A 22,784-nucleotide genomic window follows, 5' to 3' on the forward strand; every position below is an offset into this window, starting at 1 on the left:
GTGGGGAAAAACGTATTCTAATTGGCTGGGCCTTGCTCCCCAGTGGGTGGGCCTATACCCTCCCAGGCTCACCCATGGCAGCGCCCCTGCCCAGTCATATGAAATCCATAGATTAGGGCCTTATGCACACTCTTGGCATTCTCTCGGATTTGTTTAACACTTTTTTGGTTACTACATGATCCCATATGTGTTATTTCATAGTGTTGATGTCTTCACTATTATTCTACAATGTAGAAAATAGTAAAAATAAAGAAAAATCCTGGAATGAGTAGGCGTGTCCAAACTTTTGAATATATATATTATTACATATTTCTGCCGAGAAGCGTTTCAATTGGATTGTCATTGGCTCAATGACTGTGTCATTGTGTAAACGCTATTACCCCCTCCCCCCACTACTCTTGTCACCACTGCTGTCAAAAAACCTAGGGGAAACACAGCTTTACCTATACCAATCTTAACAAAAACCAAAGTGATGTAAACCTACTTGGGGTTTTCTATGAAGACGTCCTCAGGGAGAAGGAAGGGTACCTCCTTCTGTCTCATCTCAATCACCTGGGAGGGAGTGAGCGACACACAAGTCATTCATTAGAGGAGTCCTACATCTGCACATTGCAGGCAGAGAGTGGTCTGATGCACACAGGTACCTCGTGTATGTGCTGACAGAAGGTGGGGACGGTGGTGAGTTGACAGATGAGGTTGAGATAGGCAGCAGAGAGGGCATGGACAGCACAGCGGTTATAGACTGACAGAGACTCCTCGTTGGTTTGAGCCAACTCCTACGGGATAGAGAGAGATGACACTGATAACCTTGGTTCTGGGAGACTTAAATGTGAGTGAGTGAGTGTGTGTGTGTGTGTGTGTGTGTGTGTGTGTGTGTGTAGTTATGAGTATGTGTGTGTGTGTGTGTAGTTCTGAGTATATGTGTGTGTAGTTCTGAGTATATGTGTGTGTGTGTGTGTGTGTGTAGTTATGAGTATGTATGTGTGTGTATAGTTATGAGTATGTATGTATGTATGTATGTGTGTGTGTGTGTGTGTGTGTGTGTGTGTGTGTGTGTACCTGCAGGGCCAGGGCCAGTCTGATGAGGTCCACCACCACCTCTTCGTTGGCCAGTTCCATGCTGATGAGGGCCAGCAGGGTGTAGAGCGTCTCAAAGTGCTGTGGACCACTGCTCTGCTCCTTACACGCCAAGTAGATGTGGCGGTACAACTGCTGTGCATGCTGGGAAATAGAGAAAGAGAGGAGAGTGAGGCAGGAGGGGGTGGCAGATGGAGAGAGGGAGAAAGAGAGAGAGTGAGGAAGGTGAGATGGTGATAGAGAGAGCAAGCTGGTGATAGAGAGGTTTACCTTTTTCATGAAAAGGTTGTCCTGTCGAGAGCACTTATCCACTTTCAGTTTGAGAACAGAGATATCTGATATAATGCTGTAGGAGGAGACAGGAGACTAGCATTATTATATGGACAGATACAGAGAGAGTGAAAGCATAGCGCAGTGCTTCTGTAAGGACAGGTCAAGAAGACAAGATGCCTCAAAATGACAAGTGCAAGCCTGAGGAAAGAATGATAGTGACAGAGAGAGAAGGGATGACAATAAGCCTGACAGGGGAGACAAAAGCCTGACAGTGAAAGATAAGGACAGAGGGATAGAGAGAAGGACAGAGGGATAGAGAGAAGGTATGTCGAGGGGCAGAAATACAGACAGATTGGGGGGAAGCGAATGAGAGAAAAAGTGAGAGTCACACAAAGAGCTAGACCTAAGGAGTGTTCTGACCTGATGCTGGAGAACTTGGGTGTGTTGTCGTGTCTGTCTATAACACTGAGGAGGATGGTGAGCACCAGCAGTCTGACCTCCGGGTCCTCCATCAGAGAGAAGGACAGCAGCGGCTCCAGGAATGAGTTGGGCAGCGCCGTCAGCATGTTGGTGGTCTGGAACCCTGTCGTCACCTGGGGAGAGGGAGGAGAGAGCGTGGTGAGGGGAGGGAGGAGGAGGAAGAAAGATTTAAAGAAAAAAAAAGGAAGATTGATGTGGGCCAGTTGACAGAAACCTGCACACAGAGTTTGGTGACTACTGAGAAGTCTCTAATGTTAAATGTCTCACCTGAACCAGTGACTTCAGCAGCATGATCTGGATCATCCTGGTCCCTTCACAACCCCTTCAAATAAAAAAAGTTGTCAGGAAAGTGTGAGAGTGTGCGTGTGTGTGCGTGTGAGTGCGTGTGTGTCCTCACCCTGAGCCTGCGTTTGTGAGTGCGGGGTGTACCCCTGGTACAGGAATCTTGCCCATGATGAAGAGCATGACCTCGGAGCGCTGGTATGTAGGGAGGGTGTTCGCAAACGACCCTGGAGAGATACAAACAGTTCAAATGAAAGTCAATATTTTGGTAGTTATAGATCTTGAAAACTTGACTGCTGACATGCAAAACATTTTGGGACTATATCAGATAGAGGAAGGTGGAGAGAGATGGTGTGTGTGATTGTCCACACACACACTAGATTTGCAGCCAGTCTCTCCTTAAAGAACACACACACACACTGACCAATAGTCCTGATGACGGCTTCCTGTAGCTGTCTCTCCTCATGTGTTTTGATGATCTTGATTCCAATGTTTCCGCTGGCGTCGTAGGAGCCGGTCAGCTCGTAGTCCACACTGAGACGCAGCTGCCTTAGCAGAGTGTTAAACACCTCCAACACGGTGGGGCCTGACACACACACACTTCATTAGAGAAAGAACCTCTACTTCAGTAGATAGACACTTTCAATGATAACACACCTCTCTCTTGTAGAGAGATTATAATACTGAATGAAGTGTGATCTGGACAGGCAAGCCAGGACAAGGTGTGTGTGTGTGTGTGGCAGACCTCTTTCTACCCACCTACAGAGCCGCTGGAAGCAATGGCTGCAGCCTCCAGGAGGACTTCCACTATCCCAGCACGCACTGTGGCTGAATTCTTACTGTTGGCATCCAGGTGACCTAGCAGCTGCTGGATGACCAGGTGAGAGTGCTGCGACTGGAGGAGGAGGAGAGAGGGAGCGAAACAGGGCAAAAGAGGGAGAGAGAGAATTAATTTCAAACCACTTTATTGGGTCAATATAAAAACAGCCTTACATCAAAGCAACACAGAGAGTGGGAGTGAGAAGCAACTAGGATTTCAGTTGAATTGGGGTGAAAGTACGAGGTTGTTCTAAAAGACGGGGGAGGATACAAAAAGCACTTTAGGTTGACTGACTTTTCTGCTATTTGATCATCCCCAGGTAACAGCTGCCAGAGAGCGAGAGAGGGAGGGAGTGAGAGAGAGCAGGGAGAGAGGGCGGGAGGACGGAAGGAAGGAACGGAGAGAGTGAGGAATAGAGGGAGAAGAGGTGACTCACCTGGATAGAGTACATGATGATCTTAAAGCAGCGGACTGCAAAGGTCTTCCCCTCCCACAGAGAGTGGTTATCTAAGTGCCTGGAGTGAGAGAATGAGCGTGAGAGACAGAGAAGAGACAGAAAGTGTAAACGTGAAAGTTACAAAGTACAGACAAGAGGAAGACAGACAGAGAGAGAACTTGCTGATACAAAACATTCCCCACAGAACCATGTTGCATCTTAGTCACAATACACAGCACTAGTCCACTAATACACAGCACTAGTCCACTAATACGCAGCACTAGTCCACTAAAACATAACAAATCCACTAATACACAGCACTAGTCCACTAATCCACAGCACTAGTCCACTAATACACATAACTAATCCACTAATACACAGCACTAGTCCACTAATACACATAACTAATCCACTAATACACATAACTAATCCACTAATACACATAACTAATCCACTAATACACATAACTAGTCCACTAATCCACATAACTAATCCACTAATCCACAGCACTAGTCCACTAATACACATAACTAATCCACTAATACACAGCACTAGTCCACTAATACACATAACTAATCCACTAATACACATAACTAATCCACTAATACACATAACTAATCCACTAATACACATAACTAGTCCACTAATCCACATAACTAATCCACTAATACACAGCACTAGTCCACTAATACACAGCACTAGTCCACTAATACGCAGCACTAGTCCACTAATACACATAACTAATCCACTAATCCACAGCACTAGTCCACTAATCCACAGCACTAGTCCACTAAAACATAACTAATCCACTAATACACAGCACTAGTCCACTAATCCACAGCACTAGTCCACTAATACACATAACTAATCCACTAATACACAGCACTAGTCCACTAATACACATAACTAATCCACTAATACACATAACTAATCCACTAATACACATAACTAGTCCACTAATACACAGCACTAGTTCACTAACACATAACTAATCCACTAATACACATAACTAATCCACATAACTAGTCCACTAATACACAGCACTAGTTCACTAACACAGCACTAGTCCACTAATACACATAACTAATCCACTAATACACATAACTAATCCACTAATACACAGCACTAGTCCACTAATACACAGCACTAGTCCACTAATACACAGCACTAGTCCACTAATAAACAGCACTAGTCCACTAATAAACAGCACTAGTCCACTAATAAACAGCACTAGTCCACTAATAAACAGCACTAGTCCATTAGCACAGCACTAGTCCACTAATACAGAACTAATCCACTAATACAGAACGAATCCACTAATACACAACACTAGTCAACTAACACAGCACGAGTCCAAAAACACAGCACTAGTCCACTAACACAGCACTAGTCCACTAACACAGCACTAGTCCACTAACACAGCACTAGTCCACTAACACAGCACTAGTCCACTAACACAGCACTAGTCCACTAACACAGCACTAGTCCACTAACACAGCACTAGTCCACTAACACAGCACTAGTCCACTAACACAGCACTAGTCCACTAACACAACACTAGTCCACTAACACAGCACTAGTCCACTAACACAGCACTAGTCCACTAATACACAGCACTAGTCCACTAATAAACAGCACTAGTCCACTAACAAACAGCACTAGTCCACTAACAAACAGCACTAGTCCACTAACACAGCACTAGTCCACTAACACAGCACTAGTCCACTAACACAGCACTAGTCCACTAACACAGCACTAGTCCACTAACACAGCACTAGTCCACTAATACACAGCACTAGTCCACTAATACACAGCACTAGTCCACTAACACAGCACTAGTCAACTAACACAGCACTAGTCCACTAACACAGCACTAGTCCACTAACACAGCACTAGTCCACTAACACAGCACTAGTCCACTAATACACAGCACTAGTCCACTAACAAACAGCACTAGTCCACTAACAAACAGCACTAGTCCACTAACACAGCACTAGTCCACTAACACAGCACTAGTCCACTAATAGACAGAACTAATCCACAGCACTAGTCCACTAACACAGCACTAGTCCACTAACACAGCACTAGTCCACTAACACAGCACTAGTCCACTAACACAGCACTAGTCCACTAACACAGCACTAGTCCACTAACACAGCACTAGTCCACTAACACAGCACTAGTCCACTAACACAACACTAGTCCACTAACACAGCACTAGTCCACTAACACAGCACTAGTCCACTAACACAGCACTAGTCCACTAATACACAGCACTAGTCCACTAATAAACAGCACTAGTCCACTAACAAACAGCACTAGTCCACTAACAAACAGCACTAGTCCACTAACACAGCACTAGTCCACTAACACAGCACTAGTCCACTAACACAGCACTAGTCCACTAACACAGCACTAGTCCACTAATACACAGCACTAGTCCACTAGCACAGCACTAGTCCACTAACACAGCACTAGTCAACTAACACAGCACTAGTCCACTAACACAGCACTAGTCCACTAACACAGCACTAGTCCACTAATACACAGCACTAGTCCACTAACAAACAGCACTAGTCCACTAACAAACAGCACTAGTCCACTAACACAGCACTAGTCCACTAACACAGCACTAGTCCACTAATAGACAGAACTAATCCACAGCACTAGTCCACTAACACAGCACTAGTCCACTAATACACAGCACTAGTCCATCAACGCGCAGCACTAGTCCATCAACGCGCAGCACTAGTCCACCAACGCGCAGCACTAGTCCACTAATAAACAGCACTAGTCCACTAATAAACAGCACTAGTCCACTAATAAACAGCACTAGTCCACTAATAAACAGCACTAGTCCACTAATACACAGCACTAGTCCACTAATACACAGCACTAGTCCACTAATACACAGCACTAGTCCAATAATACACAGCACTAGTCCACTAACACACAGCACTAGTCCACTAACACACAGCACTAGTCCACTAACACAGCACTAGTCCACCAACGCCCAGCACTAGTCCACCAACGCCCAGCACTAGTCCACCAACGCCCAGCACTAGTCCACCAACGCCCAGCACTAGTCCACCAACGCCCAGCACTAGTCCACCAACGCCCAGCACTAGTCCACCAACGCCCAGCACTAGTCCACCAACGCCCAGCACTAGTCCACCAACGCCCAGCACTAGTCCACCAACGCCCAGCACTAGTCCACCAACGCCCAGCACTAGTCCACCAACGCCCAGCACTAGTCCACCAACGCGCAGCACTAGTCCACCAACGCGCTGAACTAGTCCACCAACGTGCAGCACTAGTCCACCAACGCGCTGAACTAGTCCACCAACGTGCAGCACTAGTCCACCAATGCGCAGCACTAGTCCACAGCCCTAGTCCACAGCCCTAGTCCACAAACCTAGTCCACAGCCCTAGACCACAGCCCTAGACCACAGCCCTAGACCACAGCCCTAGACCACAGCCCTAGACCACAGCCCTAGACCACAGCCCTAGACCACAGCACTAGTCCACTAAAACAGAGGGGACCAAGTCTTACATGAGTACTGGTGTGACAGCGTTCTTGATGTTGCCGTAGGCGGCCCGTCCCAGCAGCTCTCTGAAGCAGCGCTCCGTCAGCTCTGCCGGACTCTCCTTCTCTTTCTCCGATGCCTGCAGGGGAGAGGGGGAGCGGCTGGAGAGACCGAGAGAGAGGAAGGGAGGGTGAAAGGAAGGTGAGAGAGAGACCGAGGGTGAAGAAGGACAAATGACAGAGAGAGGGAGAGAGAGGAGGTAGGGAGTGAAGGAGTAAAAGAGGAGCAGAAATATATTTGAGTCAACGAAAACACACAAACGCACGCTTTTGACACACATAAAAATCACACAAACAAGGGTGTTGTGTCCTTACTGGTGTATACTTGCCTGAGGCACTTTTCACTCTCTGTTGTGGTGTGTTTGTGGTGACTGCACAAATGGTGAGCGTGTATGCGTGTACACTTGAATGTGAAAGAGAGCGAGAGTGTGTGTGAGCATAAAGTGTTAATGTGCTTGCGTGTATGTGCAACAGTATGTTTGTAAAATGTGCATGGAAGCCCTCTTCTCCCTCTCTCTCGGGCCCAGGCTTTCCTGTCTTATACATAGTTAAAGCGTTCTCAGCTGAGCGGAAGTCTTCTCTGTTCTACTCTCTACCACGCCTGGCATCAGGTGGTCCTCCAATAACATCATTTATTAACCACATACGCCTTTCTTCTCGCCCCCCCACCACCAGCACCACTGAAGAAGAGGTCATGGGACTTCCCGTCTCTGTATGGGTCCCGTCTCTGTAGAACTCTCTCATTAGCAGCCATGCTCTTACTGTAAACGCCCCAGAAAATATTAGATAAACATACACTTGGAAATGATTCAAAACAAAACAAAATCTGCCACAAAACATGGATAGCAGCATTTTCATCTATTCAACATGTGGGTAATGCTGTATGAAGGTAGAGAAAAGAAAATGATATGTTCCTCACCATTAATGAAACAATGGATACACCAAGAGAAGGTGCACAGCAGATTGGTATCAGCGACCTTTCAATAAGTCTAGCATTTCCTTAACAACAAGTTAAAAACAATCAGTGAAGGACGAGATAAATGTCTCTAATTATGTCCTCACGTTTACCTGTATTTATTTATTTCTGCAAGACCTATTTTCCAGCCTTACAATAAATGAAGATTTCTAGTTTGAATGTCCTTTGAATTACATGATCAAAGTAAGACATAACCACATTGTAGAAATTAATTAGCTAGTGTGCTAGCCCCTGCAGTCCTACTAGAGTTGGCCAATAAGGACAAAAAAAAGATATCACGATAAACTGACAGAATTTTTACGATACTGATAAATTGAACAATAAATGTATAACATGAAATGTGCACTGGTAACTTTTTTATATCACCCTTAAAACTACTACTACTGGCTACTATGAATGATGTGCTTTCAATTGTCCTGTTAGCAATAGTCCATATGAGCAGACTTCTTTCCTTTCTAACGTCACAGTCCTCTAATAAAGGCTACATAGATGACACAATTGCTAGTGCGCTCCACACTGCTCTGTCCCACCGGGACAAAAGGAACACTACAGAAACTGGAGGGCTGAGCACGCCCCCATTCACATCCACCGAGCTGTAGTGGAGACGGTTGAGAGCTTCATGTTCCTCGGTGTCCAAATCACTAAAGACCTATCATGGTGCAAATACACCGTCGTGAAGAGAGCACGACAACGCCTCTTCTCCCTCAGGAGGCAGAGAAGGTTTGGCATGGGCCCTCAGATCCTCATAAAGTTCTACAGCTGCACCATTGAGAGCATCTTGACTGGCTGCATCACCGCTTGGTACGGCAACTGCTCAGTATTTGACCGCAAGGTGCTACAGAGGGTAGTGCGTACGGCCCAGTACATCACTGGGACCAAGCACCCTGCCATCCAGGACCTCTATACCAGGCTGTGCCAGGGGAAGGCTCTAAAAATGGTAAAAGACTCCAGCCACCCAAGTCACAGTCTGTTCTCTCTGCTAGCGCCAGAAGCCATGAGACTGCTAAATGGCTACCCGGACGTTCTGCTTTTCACCCCCTACCTACATCAATCAATCACCTAACCAAACCTACATATTATCTCAATCACCCGCTCAGTGCCGGTACTCCTTGTATTATAGCCTCGTTATTGTGTTTCTATTTTCTTTTGATCCATTTGTAAAAAGAACTGCATTGCTGGGAAAGGGCTCGTAAGTAAATATTTCACGGAAAAGTCTACAGTTGTTGTATTCAGTGCATGTGACAAATACAATTAAATTGTATTTATCGTGATTATCGATATCAGTAAAATGCCTGCGATAAATGGTCGGTTGTTGGTATTGATCATTTTTGGTTTATAGTCCAAGCTCTAAGACCTACTGCTGTTGTCTGTGGCCAGTAATAATAGTTATTAGCCAGTATCATAGTCCCAGTACTACTGCTGTTGTCTGTGGCCAGTAATAATAGTTATTACCCAGTATCATAGTCCCAGTACTACTGCTGTTGTCTGTGGCCAGTAATAATAGTTATTAGCCAGTATCATAGTCCCAGTACTACTGCTGTTGTCTGTGGCCAGTAATAATAGTTATTAGCCAGTATCATAGTCCCAGTACTACTGCTGTTGTCTGTGGCCAGTAATAATATGGAGAGTTCAGCAGGGGAGCTATAGGAGGACACAGCAGGACCAGACAGGGGACTGACTGATCTACTGAGGCCTAAGGAACAGAAGGAGATGGCCTAGGCTCTTTCAAGGTCAACTGTTTGCTCCATCTTTCCTTTGCTGACTATCTTTCATTCTTTCTCAAAAAAGCTGAGGCTCTCTCTCGCTCTCTCAATTCAAATTCAATTTAAGGGGCTTTATTGGCATGGGAAACATATGTTAGCATTGCCAAAGCAAGTGAAGTAGATAATATACAAAAGTGAAATAAACAATACAATTTAACAGCAAACATTACACTCACAAAAGTTCCAAAAGAATAAAGACATTTCAAATGTCATATTATGTCTATATACAGTGTTGTAATGATGTGAAAAGGGAAAATAAATCAACATAAATATAGGACTCGCTCTCTCTCTCTCTCTGATTTATTGGCGTCAGTGTGATTCAGTGCATGTGGAGACCTGCCAAAAACTGGATAGAGGCAGTCTGGCTCTCCACTACCCTCTCCACCCCCCTCTCCCTCTCTCAGCATCTCTGCCACATTGCCCCCTCTTTCCTCTCCAGGACTCATTTGGTCCCTCAGTATTGTAGATGCATTTAATTATTTGTCTCCATCTTTCTTAATCACTTTGAGTCAATCATTACCTACCTCTCTCATCTTCTCTTCCTCCATTCCTCTCCCTCCCCATCTCTTCATCCCTCTATCTCTCCTCCCCTCCCACATTCACTCTGTTTGTCCTTGGATGCAGTGCTGAAGACATGGCCTTGAGGTTAACTGGACTGTCAGTGACATCAATCACAGATGAGTGGATAACAGCTGGCTGGCAGTGTCAACATAAACACCACCTGACCTGGACTAGCAGGCCTGCGCAACCACCCACCCACAGCTACAATGTCCCATCCACAGCAACTCCACCCTCCAGTCCTTGTAGGCCTGGACTTTCAAACCTCTCGTTCACAACATGGATGGGCTATTTGAACATAGACATATGTCTTTCTGTCAGGCGGTCACTTCTCTAAAACCTCTTCGTAGTTTTTTAATATAATTAACTACAAGGAAACTGTTACTAATGACCCTGCCCCTGACCGCTAGCCTCTTGATAACCCCTTACATTGACCCCTCACCTCTCAGTGCCCTCTCCACTCTGCAGGTTGAAGAGCAGTGAGGGGACGATCTTGTCCATGTGCTGGGGATCCCAGATGTTAGACTGTAGGTCATCATTCACCGTCTTCCTCACAACCCCCTGCAGACCATTTATCCCAGCCATACGGATCCTATAAGAGAAAGGGGACAAATGAATGAATCAACCAACCAATTAGTCAGTCTCTTGATATTAATCGAGGATCATTTAATCTTAAAATCACTCTCCCATCAGGAAGATTTGTAACAAAGTAATCAAGTATAAGACAGTACAGGTACATAGATCAATATCTACAATAGGGCTGATCCCATTTAGTCGACTAGTCGATTGTTTGGTCGATAGGCTGTTGGTCAACCGAGATTTCTTTAGTCGAGCAGTTTTTCATGGCTGATTCACGCCCTTCTCAGTCGACTAATCCATTGAGGAGGCCGCGGGGATGCCATGGTCCAAGAAGAAGAGGAGTTTACCGTTCTCATTGTCGGAGTGGACACATTGTTTGCAGAGCTCACAACCTATGCTACACTTGTGAGAAAGTTCTTATCCAGAGCGACTGACAATAGTGAGTGCACACATTTTTTGTTGTTGTACTTTTTCATACTGTAACGACAAGCACCTGATTACACATATAGAAGTATGCCTAGGCAACCTTGCCTGTGCGCAAATGTAAGTCTATAAATGTGGCCATTTGGGGATGTCTGATAGTATTTCTGATTGTCTTAACTCACCACCACTAAAATCAGTTGTGGAGCTTCTCAAAGTAATTTTTTCTTCACCTCAATTAGCAAGTAAACAAACTGTTTTTAGAATGACAATAGTTCCTCTAGGGCTGACCCCATTTAGTCGACTGGTCGATTGTTTGGTTGATAGGCTGTTGGTCGACCGAGATCTCATTAGTCGAGCAGTAGCAAAAAATGACAATAATAATCATCACAGTGTACAAGAGGCCGGTTGTGAGGCCGGTTGCACGTACTACCAAATTTTTGGCTTATGGTAGAGAAATTAACATAAAATTCTCTAGCAACAGCTCTGGTGGACATTCCTGTAGTTAGCATGCCAATTGCGCGTTCCCTCAAAATGTAGGCATCTGTGGCATTGTGTTGTGACAAAACTGCACATTTAAGAGTCGTCTTTTATCGTCCCCAGCACAAGGGGCACCTGTGTAATGATAATGCTATTCAGCTTCTTTATACTCCACACCGGTCAGGTGGATGGATTATCTTGGCAAAGGATAAATACTCACTAACAGGGATGTAAACAAATTTGTGAACAAAACTTGAGAGAAATAAGCTTTTTGTGCATATGGAAAATTTATGCAATCTATATTTCAGCTCATTAAAGATGGGCTCAACACTTTACATGTTGCGTTTTATTTTTGTCCTGTACACACACATGCATAACACAGTAGCAGTCAAAAGTTTGGACACATCTACTCACTCAAGGGTTTTTCTTTATTTTGACTATTTTCTACATCGTAGAATAATAGTGAAGACATCAAAACTATGAAACAACACATACAGGAATCATGTAGTAACCAAAAATATATATATTTTAGATGTTAGATTCTTCATAGTAGTCACCCTTTGCCTTGACAGCATTGCACACGTTTGGCATTCTCTCAACCAGCTTCACCTGGAATGCTTTTCCAACAGTCTTGAAGGAGTTCCCACATATTCTGAGCACTTGTTGGCTGCTTTTCCTTCTCTCTGCAGCCCAACTCATCCCAAACCATCTCAAATAGGTTGAGATCAAGTATTCGTGGAAGCTAGGTCATCTGATGCAGCACTTCATCACTCTTCTTCTTGGTCAAATAGCCCTTACACAGCCTGAAGGTGTGTTTATCATTGTCCTGTTGAAAAACAAATGATAGTCCCACTAAGCGCAAACCAGATGAGATGTCCTATTGCTGCAGAATGCTTTGGAGCCATGCTGGTTAAGTGTGCCTTGAATTCTAAATAAATCACAGACAGCACACCCACACCACCTCCTCCATGCTTCACGGTGGGAACCACACATGCACAGATCATCTGTTTACCTACTCTGTGTCTCACAAAGACACGGCGGTTGGAACTTAACATCTAAAATTTGGACTCATCAGACCAAAGGACAGATTTCGACCGGTCTAATGTCCATTGCTCGTGTTTCTTGGCCCAAGCAAGTGTCTCCTTATTTCTGTCCTTTACTAGTGGTTTCTTCGCAGCAATTCAACCATGAAGGCCTGATTCATGCAGTCTCCTCTGAACAGTTGATGTTGAGATGTGTCTGTTACTTGAACCCTCTAAAGCATTTATTTGGGCTGCAATTTCTGAGGCTGGTAACTATAATGAATTTATCTTCTGCAGCAGAGGTAACTCTGGGTCTTCCTTTCCTGTGGTGGTCCTAATGAGAGCCAGTTTCAACATAGCGCTTGATGGTTTTTGTAGCTGCACTTGAAGAAACGTTTAAAGTTCTTGACATTTTCCGTATTGACTGACCTCCATGTCTTAAAGTAATGATGGACTGTCATTTCTCTTTGCTTATTTGAGCTGTTCTTGCCATATGTATTGGTCTTTTACCAAATAGGGCTATTGTCTGTATACCACCCCTACCATGTCACAACACAACTGATTGGCTCAAATGCATTAAGAAGGAAAGAAATTCCACAAATTAACTTTTAACAAGGCACACCATTTAATTGAAATGCATTCCAGGTGACTACCTCAAGAAGCTGGTTGAGTGTGCAAAGAAAAATAGCTGGTTGAGTGTGCAAAGCTGTCAAAAAGGCAAAGGGTGGCTACTTTGAAGAATATATAATATATTTTATTTGTTTAACAATTTTTGGTTGCTACATGATTCCATGATTGTTATTTCATACTTTATATTTCTTCACTATTATGCTACAATGTAGAAAATAGTAAAAATAAATAAAAATCCTGGAATGAGTGGGTGTGTCCAAACTATTGACTGGTACAGTATATCTACAGAAACTAACCTGTTTGAGTGTTTGTTTAATATCCTACTGATTACGTGAGCTCTAAGCTGTGATTTATTTAACTGCGATTTATTCACAGGGGGTTCTCATCATATGGCACGCTTGCTGCTATTTTGGCTGCGTGGTGATAACCACCTCTACGCAGACGACACCATTCTGTATACTTCTGCCCCCTCCTTGGACACTGTGTTAACTAACCTCCAGACGAGCTTCAATGCCATACAACTCTCCTTCCGTGGCCTCCAACTGCTCTTAAACGCAAGTAAAACTCAATGCATGCTTTTCAATCGATCGCTGCCCGCACCTGCTCGCCCGTCCAGCATCACTACCCTGGACGGCTCTGACTTAGAATACGTGGACAACTACAAATACCTGGGTGTCTGGTTAGACTGTAAACTCTCCTTCCAGACTCACATTAAGCATCTACAATCCAAAATTAAATCTAGAATCGGCTTCCTATATCACAACAAAGCATCCTTCACTTATGCTGCCAAACATACCCTCATAAAACTGACCATCCTACCGATCCTCGACTTCGGTGATGTCATCTATAAAATAGCCTCCAACACTCTACTCAACAAACTGGATGCAGTCTATCACAGTGCCATCCGTTTTGTCACCAAAGCCCCATACACTACCCACCATTGCGACCTGTACGCTCTCGTTGGTTGGCCCTCGCTTCATACTCGTCGCCAAACCCACTGGCTACAGGTTATCTACAAGTCTCTGCTAGGTAAAGCCCCGCCTTATGTCAGCTCACTGGTCACCATAGCAGCACCCACTCGTAGCACGCGCTCCAGCAGGCATATCTCACTGGTCACCCCCAAAGCCAATTCCTCCTTTGGTCGTCTTTCCTTCCAGTTCTCTGCTGCCCATGACTGGAACGAATTGCAAAAATCTCTGAAGCTGGAGACTCACATCTCCCTCACTAGCTTTAAGCACCAGCTGTCAGAGCAGTTTACAGATCACTGCACCTGTACTTAGCCTATCTGTAAACAGCCCATCTACAGTGGGGCAAAAAAAGTATTTAGTAGGCCACCAATTGTGCAAGTTCTCCCACTTAAAAAGATGAGAGAGGCCTGTAATTTTCATCATAGGTACACTTCAACTATGACAGACAAAATGAGAAAAAAAAATCCAGAAAATCACATTGTAGGTTTTTTATGGTGGAAAATAAGTATTTGGTCAATAACAAAAGTTTATCTCAATACTTTGTTATATACCCTTTGTTGGCAATAACAGAGGTCAAACGTTTTCTGTAAGTCTTCACAAGGTTTTCACACACCGTTGCTGGTATTTTGGCCCATTCCTCCATGCAGATCTCCTCTAGAGCAGTGATGTTTTGGGGCTGTTGCTGGGCAACACAGACTTTCAACTCCCTCCAAAGATTTTCTATGGGGTTGAGATCTGGAGACTGGCTAGGCCACTCCAGGACCTTGAAATGCTTCTTACGATGCCACTCCTTCGTTGCCCGGGCAGTGTGTTTGGGATCATCGTCGTGCTGAAAGACCCAGCCACGTTTCATCTTCAATGCCCTTGCTGATGGAAGGAGGTTTTCACTCAAAATCTCACGATACATGGCCCCATTCATTCTTTCCTTTACACGGATCAGTCGTCCTGGTCCCTTTGCAGAAAAACAGCCCCAAAGCAGGATGTTTCCACCCCCATGCTTCACACTAGGTATGGTGTTCTTTGGATGCAACGCAGCATTCTTTGTCCTCCAAACACGACGAGTTGAGTTTTTACCAAAAAGTTATATTTTGGTTTCATCTGACCATATGACATTCTCCCAATCTTGTTCTGGATCATCCAAATGCTCTCTACCAAACTTCAGACGGGCCTGTACTGGCTTAAGCAGGGGGACACATCTGGCACTGCAGGATTTGAGTCCCTGGCGGCGTAGTGTGTTACTGATGGTAGGCTTTGTTACTTTGGTCCCATCTCTCTGCAGGTCATTCACTAGGTCCCCCTGTGTGGTTCTGGGATTTTTGCTCACCGTTCTTGTGATCATTTTGACCCCATGGGGTGAGATCTTGCGTGGAGCCCCAGATCGAGGGAGATTATCAGTGGTCTTGTATGTCTTCCATTTCCTAATAATTGCTCCCACAGTTGATTTATTCAAACCAAGCTGATTACCTATTGCAGATTCAGTCTTCCCAGCCTGGTGCAGGTCTACAATTTTGTTTCTGGTGTCCTTTGACAGCTCTTTGGTCTTGGCCATAGTGGAGTTTGGAGTGTGACTGTTTGAGGTTGTGGACAGGTGTCATTTATACTGATAACAAGTTCAAACAGGTGCCATTAATACAGGTAACGAGTGGAGGACAAAGGAGCCTCTTAAAGAAGACGTTACAGGTCTGTGAGAGCCAGAAATCTTGCTTGTTTGTAGGTGACCAAACTTATTTTCCACCATAATTTACAAATAAAATCATTAAAATTCCTACAATGTGATTTTCTGGATTTTTTCCCCCTCATTTTGTCTGTCATAGTTGAAGTGTACCTATGATGAAAATTACACGCCTCTCTCATCTTTTTAAGTGGGAGAACTTGCACAATTGGTGGCTGACTAAATACTTTTTTGCCCCACTGTACCTACCTCATCCCCATACTGGTATTGATTTATTTGGCTCCTTTGCACCCCAGTATCTCTACCTGCACATTCATCTTCTGCCAATCTACCATTCCAGTGTTTAATTGCTATATTGTAATTACTTTGCCACCATGGCCTATTTATTTCCTTAAATTACCTCATTTGCACTCACTGTATATAGACTTTTTGTTTTCTTTCTACTGTATTATTGACTATGTTTTGTTTATTCCATGTGTAACTAACTCTGTGTTGTATGTGTCGAATTGCTACGCTTTATCTTGGCCAGGTCTCAGTTGCAAATGAGAACTTGTTCTCAACTAGCCTACCTGGTTAAATAAAAGGTGAAATAAATAAATAACATTACTTTATGTTCCTAGGCTACATGTAAGAATTATTCAACATATTGATTTAATTTAGGGGTATACCTATACTAAGATCAGTATTTCTAATAAAATAGTTTGAGTGCATCAGATGTGTAAGCCTAAAATAAATAAATACGCCTCGTTTTAATTGCACTGTTCAATCAATATTGACCAAATAGCCTACAAGTTCTCTTTCCGTTTGACCTATTCTGATATTTTGATGAGAAAAACGTAACAAGCAGTGGACATCTGATGCGCTGTTCGGGTTGGTTGAGCCAAACACAGAACATATTGTACTGATCTTAGAGTTATTTATATGTGCCCTTATAAGGCAGACTAACGCCCCTTTCAGTAGGTAGGCCTACTGTAAATTCAGGAGGATGTACCCGACCAAGGGTGGCTAGGAACTTATCGGCTTCCATTCCCATAAAGGTAAGGTTTAAAGCACCCCTGGACCATTATAATAACTTCGTTTTAGAATTAAATGAGGCAGGCAGATGTAGCCCTCTCGGTGAATCTAAACAGCGTGTGCATGATGTTCCCGGGGTGGCTCGTGACATTCTTCAATACCCAAAGAGGAAAGGAAATAATGCACCCCTCAGCCTTTATGAATTATAAAAGAGAAGAGGCCAATGTAGGTTGCTGTTATTCCGAGCGTGAGGTACTGTTGGTTATTCCGCTTTATTATAGACTGACTGCACTGTCACCAGAGCAGGACTATAGTATAGCTTAAACATTTCCTGCACCGCATGAACTATAGGCCAATATTGAGGTTGCCTAACTGGGACAACACAATACTTTTCTGTTCAGCCATGTTTAGATTTTATTGTCCAACAATTTTCTAAAATGTTTCAAAAAATATCTAGAACTGAATTTTCTACATGGCAGTTTGTGGTTGTCTACGGTAAAGCCCTTGTAGAAAACTAGGGTTCACCTGGTTCAGTATTTTTAGAGAGAGTGCCATGCCCCCAACCAGAGCGGACTGGGTATCTCAAGTGATTCTCTCCCCATTTTAACCCATCTTGAGTTTTACATATTTTTTAAATCTTTGAATTACTCTAGTTTGCACCTCATTGATATTCTCAAAATACCAATAGGCAATAAAGTTGTCAGATAAACAATTTCACAAAATTTGCTATACTGTAATAAAGGCTTTACACTTATCATTAGAAGAGCCTCTCTGGTATTATTTATAATTGATTTAGTGTTTACACTGTTCCAAATTGCCAGACATTGTTTATAATAATAAATAACCCTCCTTTTCCTTGATCTCCTTATTTAAAAAAGATCATCATCATATAATAATAAGAAATGTCATTATCATTAGTATGCTTAGTATGGGATATGTTTCGTATTGCGTCAGACAGCAACATTGACGAATACGCTGATTCGGTGAGCGAGTTCATTAGAACATGCATTGAAGATGTCGTTCTCATAGCAACGATTAAAACATTCCCAAACCAGAAACCGTGGATTGATGGCAGCATTCGCGTGAAACTGAAAGCGCGAACCACTGCTTTTAATCAGGGCGAGGTGACCGGAAACATGACCGAATACAAACAGTGTAGCTATTCCCTCCGTAAGGCAATCAAACAAGCTAAGCGTCAATATAGAGACAAAGTAGAATCGCAATTCAACGGCTCAGACACAAGAGGTATGTGGCAGGGTCTACAGTCAATCACGGATTACAAAAAGAAAACTAGCCCCGTCACGGACCAGGATGCCTTGCTCCCAGGCAGACTAAATAACTTTTTTGCCCGCTTTGAGGACAATACAGTGCCGCTGACACGGCCCGCAACCAAAACATGTGGACTCTCCTTCACTGCAGCCGAGGTGAGTAAAACATTTAAACGTGTTAACCTTCGCAAGGCTGCAGGCCCAGACGGCATCCCCAGCCGCGCCCTCAGAGCATGCGCAGACCAGCTGGCTGGTGTGTTTACGGACATATTCAATCAATCCCTATCCTAGTCTGCTGTTCCCACATGCTTCAAGAGGGCCACCATTGTTCCTGTTCCCAAGAAAGCTAAGGTAACTGAGCTAAACGACGACCGCCCCGTAGCACTCACTTCCGTCATCATGAAGTGCTTTGAGAGACTAGTCAAGGACCATATCACCTCCACCCTACCTGACACCCTAGACCCACTCCAATTTGCTTACCGCCCAAAATCGGTCCACAGACGATGCAATCTCAACCACACTGCACACTGCCCTAACCCATCTGGACAAGAGGAATACCTATGTGAGAATGCTGTTCATCGACTACAGCTCAGCATTTAACACCATAGTACCCTCCAAACTCGTCATCAAGCTCGAGACCCTGGGTCTCGACCCCGCCCTGTGCAAATGGGTACTGGACTTCCTGACGGGCCGCCCCCAGGTGGAGAGGGTAGGTAACAACATCTCAACACCCCGCTGATCCTCAACACTGGGGCCCCACAAGGGTGCGTTCTGAGCCCTCTCCTGTACTCCCTGTTCACCCACGACTGCGTGGCCACGCACGCCTCCAACTCAATCCTCAAGTTTGCGGACGACACAACAGTGGTAGGCTTGATTACCAACAACGACGAGACGGCCTACAGGGAGGAGGTGAGGGCCCTCGGCGTGTGGTGTCAGGAAAATAACCTCACACTCAACATCAACAAAACTAAGGAGATGATTGTGGACTTCAGGAAACAGCAGAGGGAACACCCCCCTATCGACAGAACAGTAGTGGAGAGGGTAGTAAGTTTTAAGTTCCTCGGTGTACACATCACAGACAAACTGAATTGGTCCACCCACACAGACAGCATCGTGAAGAAGGCGCAGCAACACCTCTTCAACCTCAGGAGGCTGAAGAAATTTGGCTTGTCACCAAAAGCACTCACAAACTTCTACAGATGCACAATCGAGAGCATCGGGCTGTATCACTGCCTGGTACGGCAACTGCTCCGCCCACAACCGTAAGGCTCTCCAGAGGGTAGTGAGGTCTGCACAACGCATCACCGGGGGCAAACTACCTGCCCTCCAGGACACCTACACCACCCGGTGTCACAGGAAGGCCATAAAGATCATCAAGGACAACAACCACCCGAGCCACTGCCTGTTCACCCCGCTATCATCCAGAAGGCGAGGTCAGTACAGGTGCATCAAAGCTGGAACGGAGAGATTGAGAAACAGCTTCTATCTCAAGGCCATCAGACTCTTAAACAGCCACCACTAACATTGAGTGGCTGCTGCCAACACACTGACTCAACTCCAGCCACTTTAATAATGGGAATTGATGTAAAATATATCACTAGCCACTTTAAACAATGCTACTTAATATAATGTTTACATACCCTACATTATTAATCTCATATGTCTACGTATATACTGTACTCTATATCATCTACTGCATCTTTATGTAATACATGTATCACTAGCCACTTTAACTATGCCACTTTGTTTACATACTCATCTCATATGTATATACTGTACTTGATACCATCTACTGCATCTTGCCTATGCCGTTCTGTACCATCACTCATTCACATATCTTTATGTACATATTCTTTATCCCTTTACACTTGTGTGTTTAAGGTAGTAGTTTTGGAATTGTTAGCTAGATTACTCGTTGGTTATTACTGCATTGTCGGAACTAGAAGCACAAGCATTTCGCTACACTCGCATTAACATCTGCTAACCATGTGTATGTGACAAATAAAATTTGATTTGATTTAGTACAGCAGCCTTGTATAACCACCACCGAGCTATAGACCTAAGAGTGATTCTGTTGAGTATTAATACCGTACCTTACTTAGGCATATATTTCAATACTTATATACAGTTGAAGTCGGAAGATTAAATACATTTAGGTTGGAGTCATTAAAACTCGTTTTTCAACCACTCCACAAATTTCTTGTTAAACTATAGTTTCGGCAAGTCGGTTAGGACATCTACTTTGTGCATGACACAAGCCATTTTTCCAACAATTGTTTACAGACAGATTATTTCACTTATAAATCACTGTATCACCATTCCAGTGGGTCAGAAGTTTAAAAGGCACAGTTAACTTAGTGTACGTAAACAGCTTGAGAAATTCCAGAAAATGAGGTCATGGCTTTAGAAGCTTCTGATAGGCTAATTGACATCCTTTGAGTCAATTGGAGGTGTACCTATGGATGTATTTCAAGGCCTACCTTCAAACTTAGTGCCTCTTTGCTTGACATCATGGGAAAATCAAAAGAAATCAGCCAAGACCTCAGAAAAATAATTGTAGACCTCCACAAGTCTGGTTCATCCTTGGGAGCAATTTCCAAACACCATGGGACCACGCAGCCGTCATACCACTCAGGAAGGAGACACGGTCTGTCTCCTAGAGATGAACGTACTTTGCTGCGAAAAGTGCAAATCAATCCCAGAACAACAGCAAAGGACCAGCAAAGGACCACGTGAGGAAACAGGTACAAAAGTATCTATATCCACAGCAAAACGAGTCCCATATCGACATAACCTGAAAGGCCGCTCAGCAAGGAAGAAGCCACTGCTCCAAACCCGCCATAAAAAAGCCCGACTACGGTTTGCAACTGCACATGGGGACAAAGATTGTGCTTTTTGGAGAAATGTCCTCTGGTCTGATGAAACAAAAATATAACTGTTTGGCCATAATGACCATTTTTATGTTTGGAGGAAAAAGGGGGAGGCTTGCAAGCCAAAGAACACCATCCCAACCGTGAAGCACGGGGGTGGCAGCATCATGTCAGGAATTTAAGCTTGGTCGCAAATGGGTCTTCCAAAATGGACAATGACCCCAAACATACTTCCAAAAATGTGGCAAAATGGCTTAAGGACAACAAAGTCAAGGTATTGGATTGGCCATCACAAAGCCCTGACCTCAATCCCATAGAACATTTGTGGGCAGAACTGAGGAGGCCTACAAACCTGACTCAGTTACACCAGCCCTGTCAGAGGGCATGGGCCAAAATTGACCCAACTTATTGTGGGAAGCTTGTAGTAGGCTACCCGAAACATTTGACCCAAGTTAAACAATTTAAAGGCAATGCTACCAAATACTAATTGAGTGCATGTAAACTTCTGTCTGACCCACTGGGAATGTGATGAAAGAAGTAAAAGCTGAAATAAATCAATCATTCTCTCTACTATTATTCTGACATTTCACATTCTTAAAATAAAGTTGTGATCCTAACTGCCCAAATTTGTACAAGGATTAAATGTCAGGAATTGAGTTTAAATGTATTTGGCTAAGGTGTATGTAAACTTCCGACTTCAACTGTAGGCTTCTGTATCAATCAATCACTTATTTGTTCATGTCATTACACAGCATACAAGTCATTCACGATTTGAAACAATAAACATAAATAAATAGGCCTAAACCGTTCCATTTCGGAAGTTGCATTCACAAAGGAATGCAACTGTTTTAATCTTTGCTGTAATATATTTTATTTTGTGTTGTTTACATTGTTCCATATGGTCAGGAAAAGTATATTGTAATCTAACAACACCTGTTTGGGACATTCTTTCAATAATCATGCAGCAATAAAAAGGGAAACATGAAATGCTCTGATCCAGTAGAAACGTCAAAAAATGCCTCATTACTTCTTATCCCTTGCACAAATAACCTACAGCTGTGTCTGTCCTGAGCTCACTGGTGCGGGAAACTGAGGGCCCAGAATATTTTATACAATGTTGCAAGTTTGCTAGCAGGAGCTTCAGGCCGGACACAGTTGATAGTTACAATTTTTAAGTTAATTGCTGACATGCCATGCGTAGCCAATGTGATTTATAAGATACTTTCTTCCTGCAGGCTGCAATGTTTTTATTTGTTTGCTTTATGTAGGCTATTTTTACATGGTTGGCAATAGAAGTTAGATTTTTATTTAGACTCAGATAGAATTTAGATTAACCACATGACAATGACTTTGAGATACAAAGACTATTGTAAATTATATGAAACTGTCCCATGAAAATGTACACATGAAAATCATAACGGGCACGCAGATCGGCAGAAATTCTAAGATAAATCGGCACTCGGAAAAGGTTCAAATAGAAAAGGTTCAGGAGCGTAACAGCAGAATCTGTGAAGGCCAGCAGCGGGAGGAGGGTCAAGAACAGGTTTTTTTCCTTCTGGTTAAGCTATCTTGATCTCCGGCTCCCTCGAGTCATATGTGTGTCTTAATTA

The 22,784-nt window shown here is 43.8% G+C and overlaps 1 protein-coding gene across 5 annotated transcripts in view; it reads right to left on the reverse strand.

Moving 5' to 3' along the window:
• LOC139407219 (EFR3 homolog Bb (S. cerevisiae)) overlaps positions 1 to 22,784 on the reverse strand; it is a 60,840-nt gene that overhangs the window by 9,274 nt on the left and 28,782 nt on the right. For all 5 annotated transcript variants that reach the window (XM_071150794.1, XM_071150793.1, XM_071150795.1 and 2 more), the window contains 12 exons: positions 10,694 to 10,843; positions 6,922 to 7,056; positions 3,369 to 3,447; positions 2,872 to 3,007; positions 2,537 to 2,698; positions 2,228 to 2,339; positions 2,098 to 2,152; positions 1,771 to 1,943; positions 1,348 to 1,423; positions 1,060 to 1,221; positions 645 to 776; positions 485 to 552 (listed from right to left, as the gene is read on the reverse strand). In XM_071150794.1, coding sequence (XP_071006895.1) covers positions 485 to 552; positions 645 to 776; positions 1,060 to 1,221; positions 1,348 to 1,423; positions 1,771 to 1,943; positions 2,098 to 2,152; positions 2,228 to 2,339; positions 2,537 to 2,698; positions 2,872 to 3,007; positions 3,369 to 3,447; positions 6,922 to 7,056; positions 10,694 to 10,843 — 1,440 coding nt within the window. The remainder of the gene's footprint in view (positions 1 to 484; positions 553 to 644; positions 777 to 1,059; positions 1,222 to 1,347; positions 1,424 to 1,770; positions 1,944 to 2,097; positions 2,153 to 2,227; positions 2,340 to 2,536; positions 2,699 to 2,871; positions 3,008 to 3,368; positions 3,448 to 6,921; positions 7,057 to 10,693; positions 10,844 to 22,784) is intronic.

This window comes from Oncorhynchus clarkii, chromosome 4 (assembly GCF_045791955.1).
Source record: "Oncorhynchus clarkii lewisi isolate Uvic-CL-2024 chromosome 4, UVic_Ocla_1.0, whole genome shotgun sequence".
NCBI lineage: Eukaryota > Metazoa > Chordata > Actinopteri > Salmoniformes > Salmonidae > Oncorhynchus > Oncorhynchus clarkii.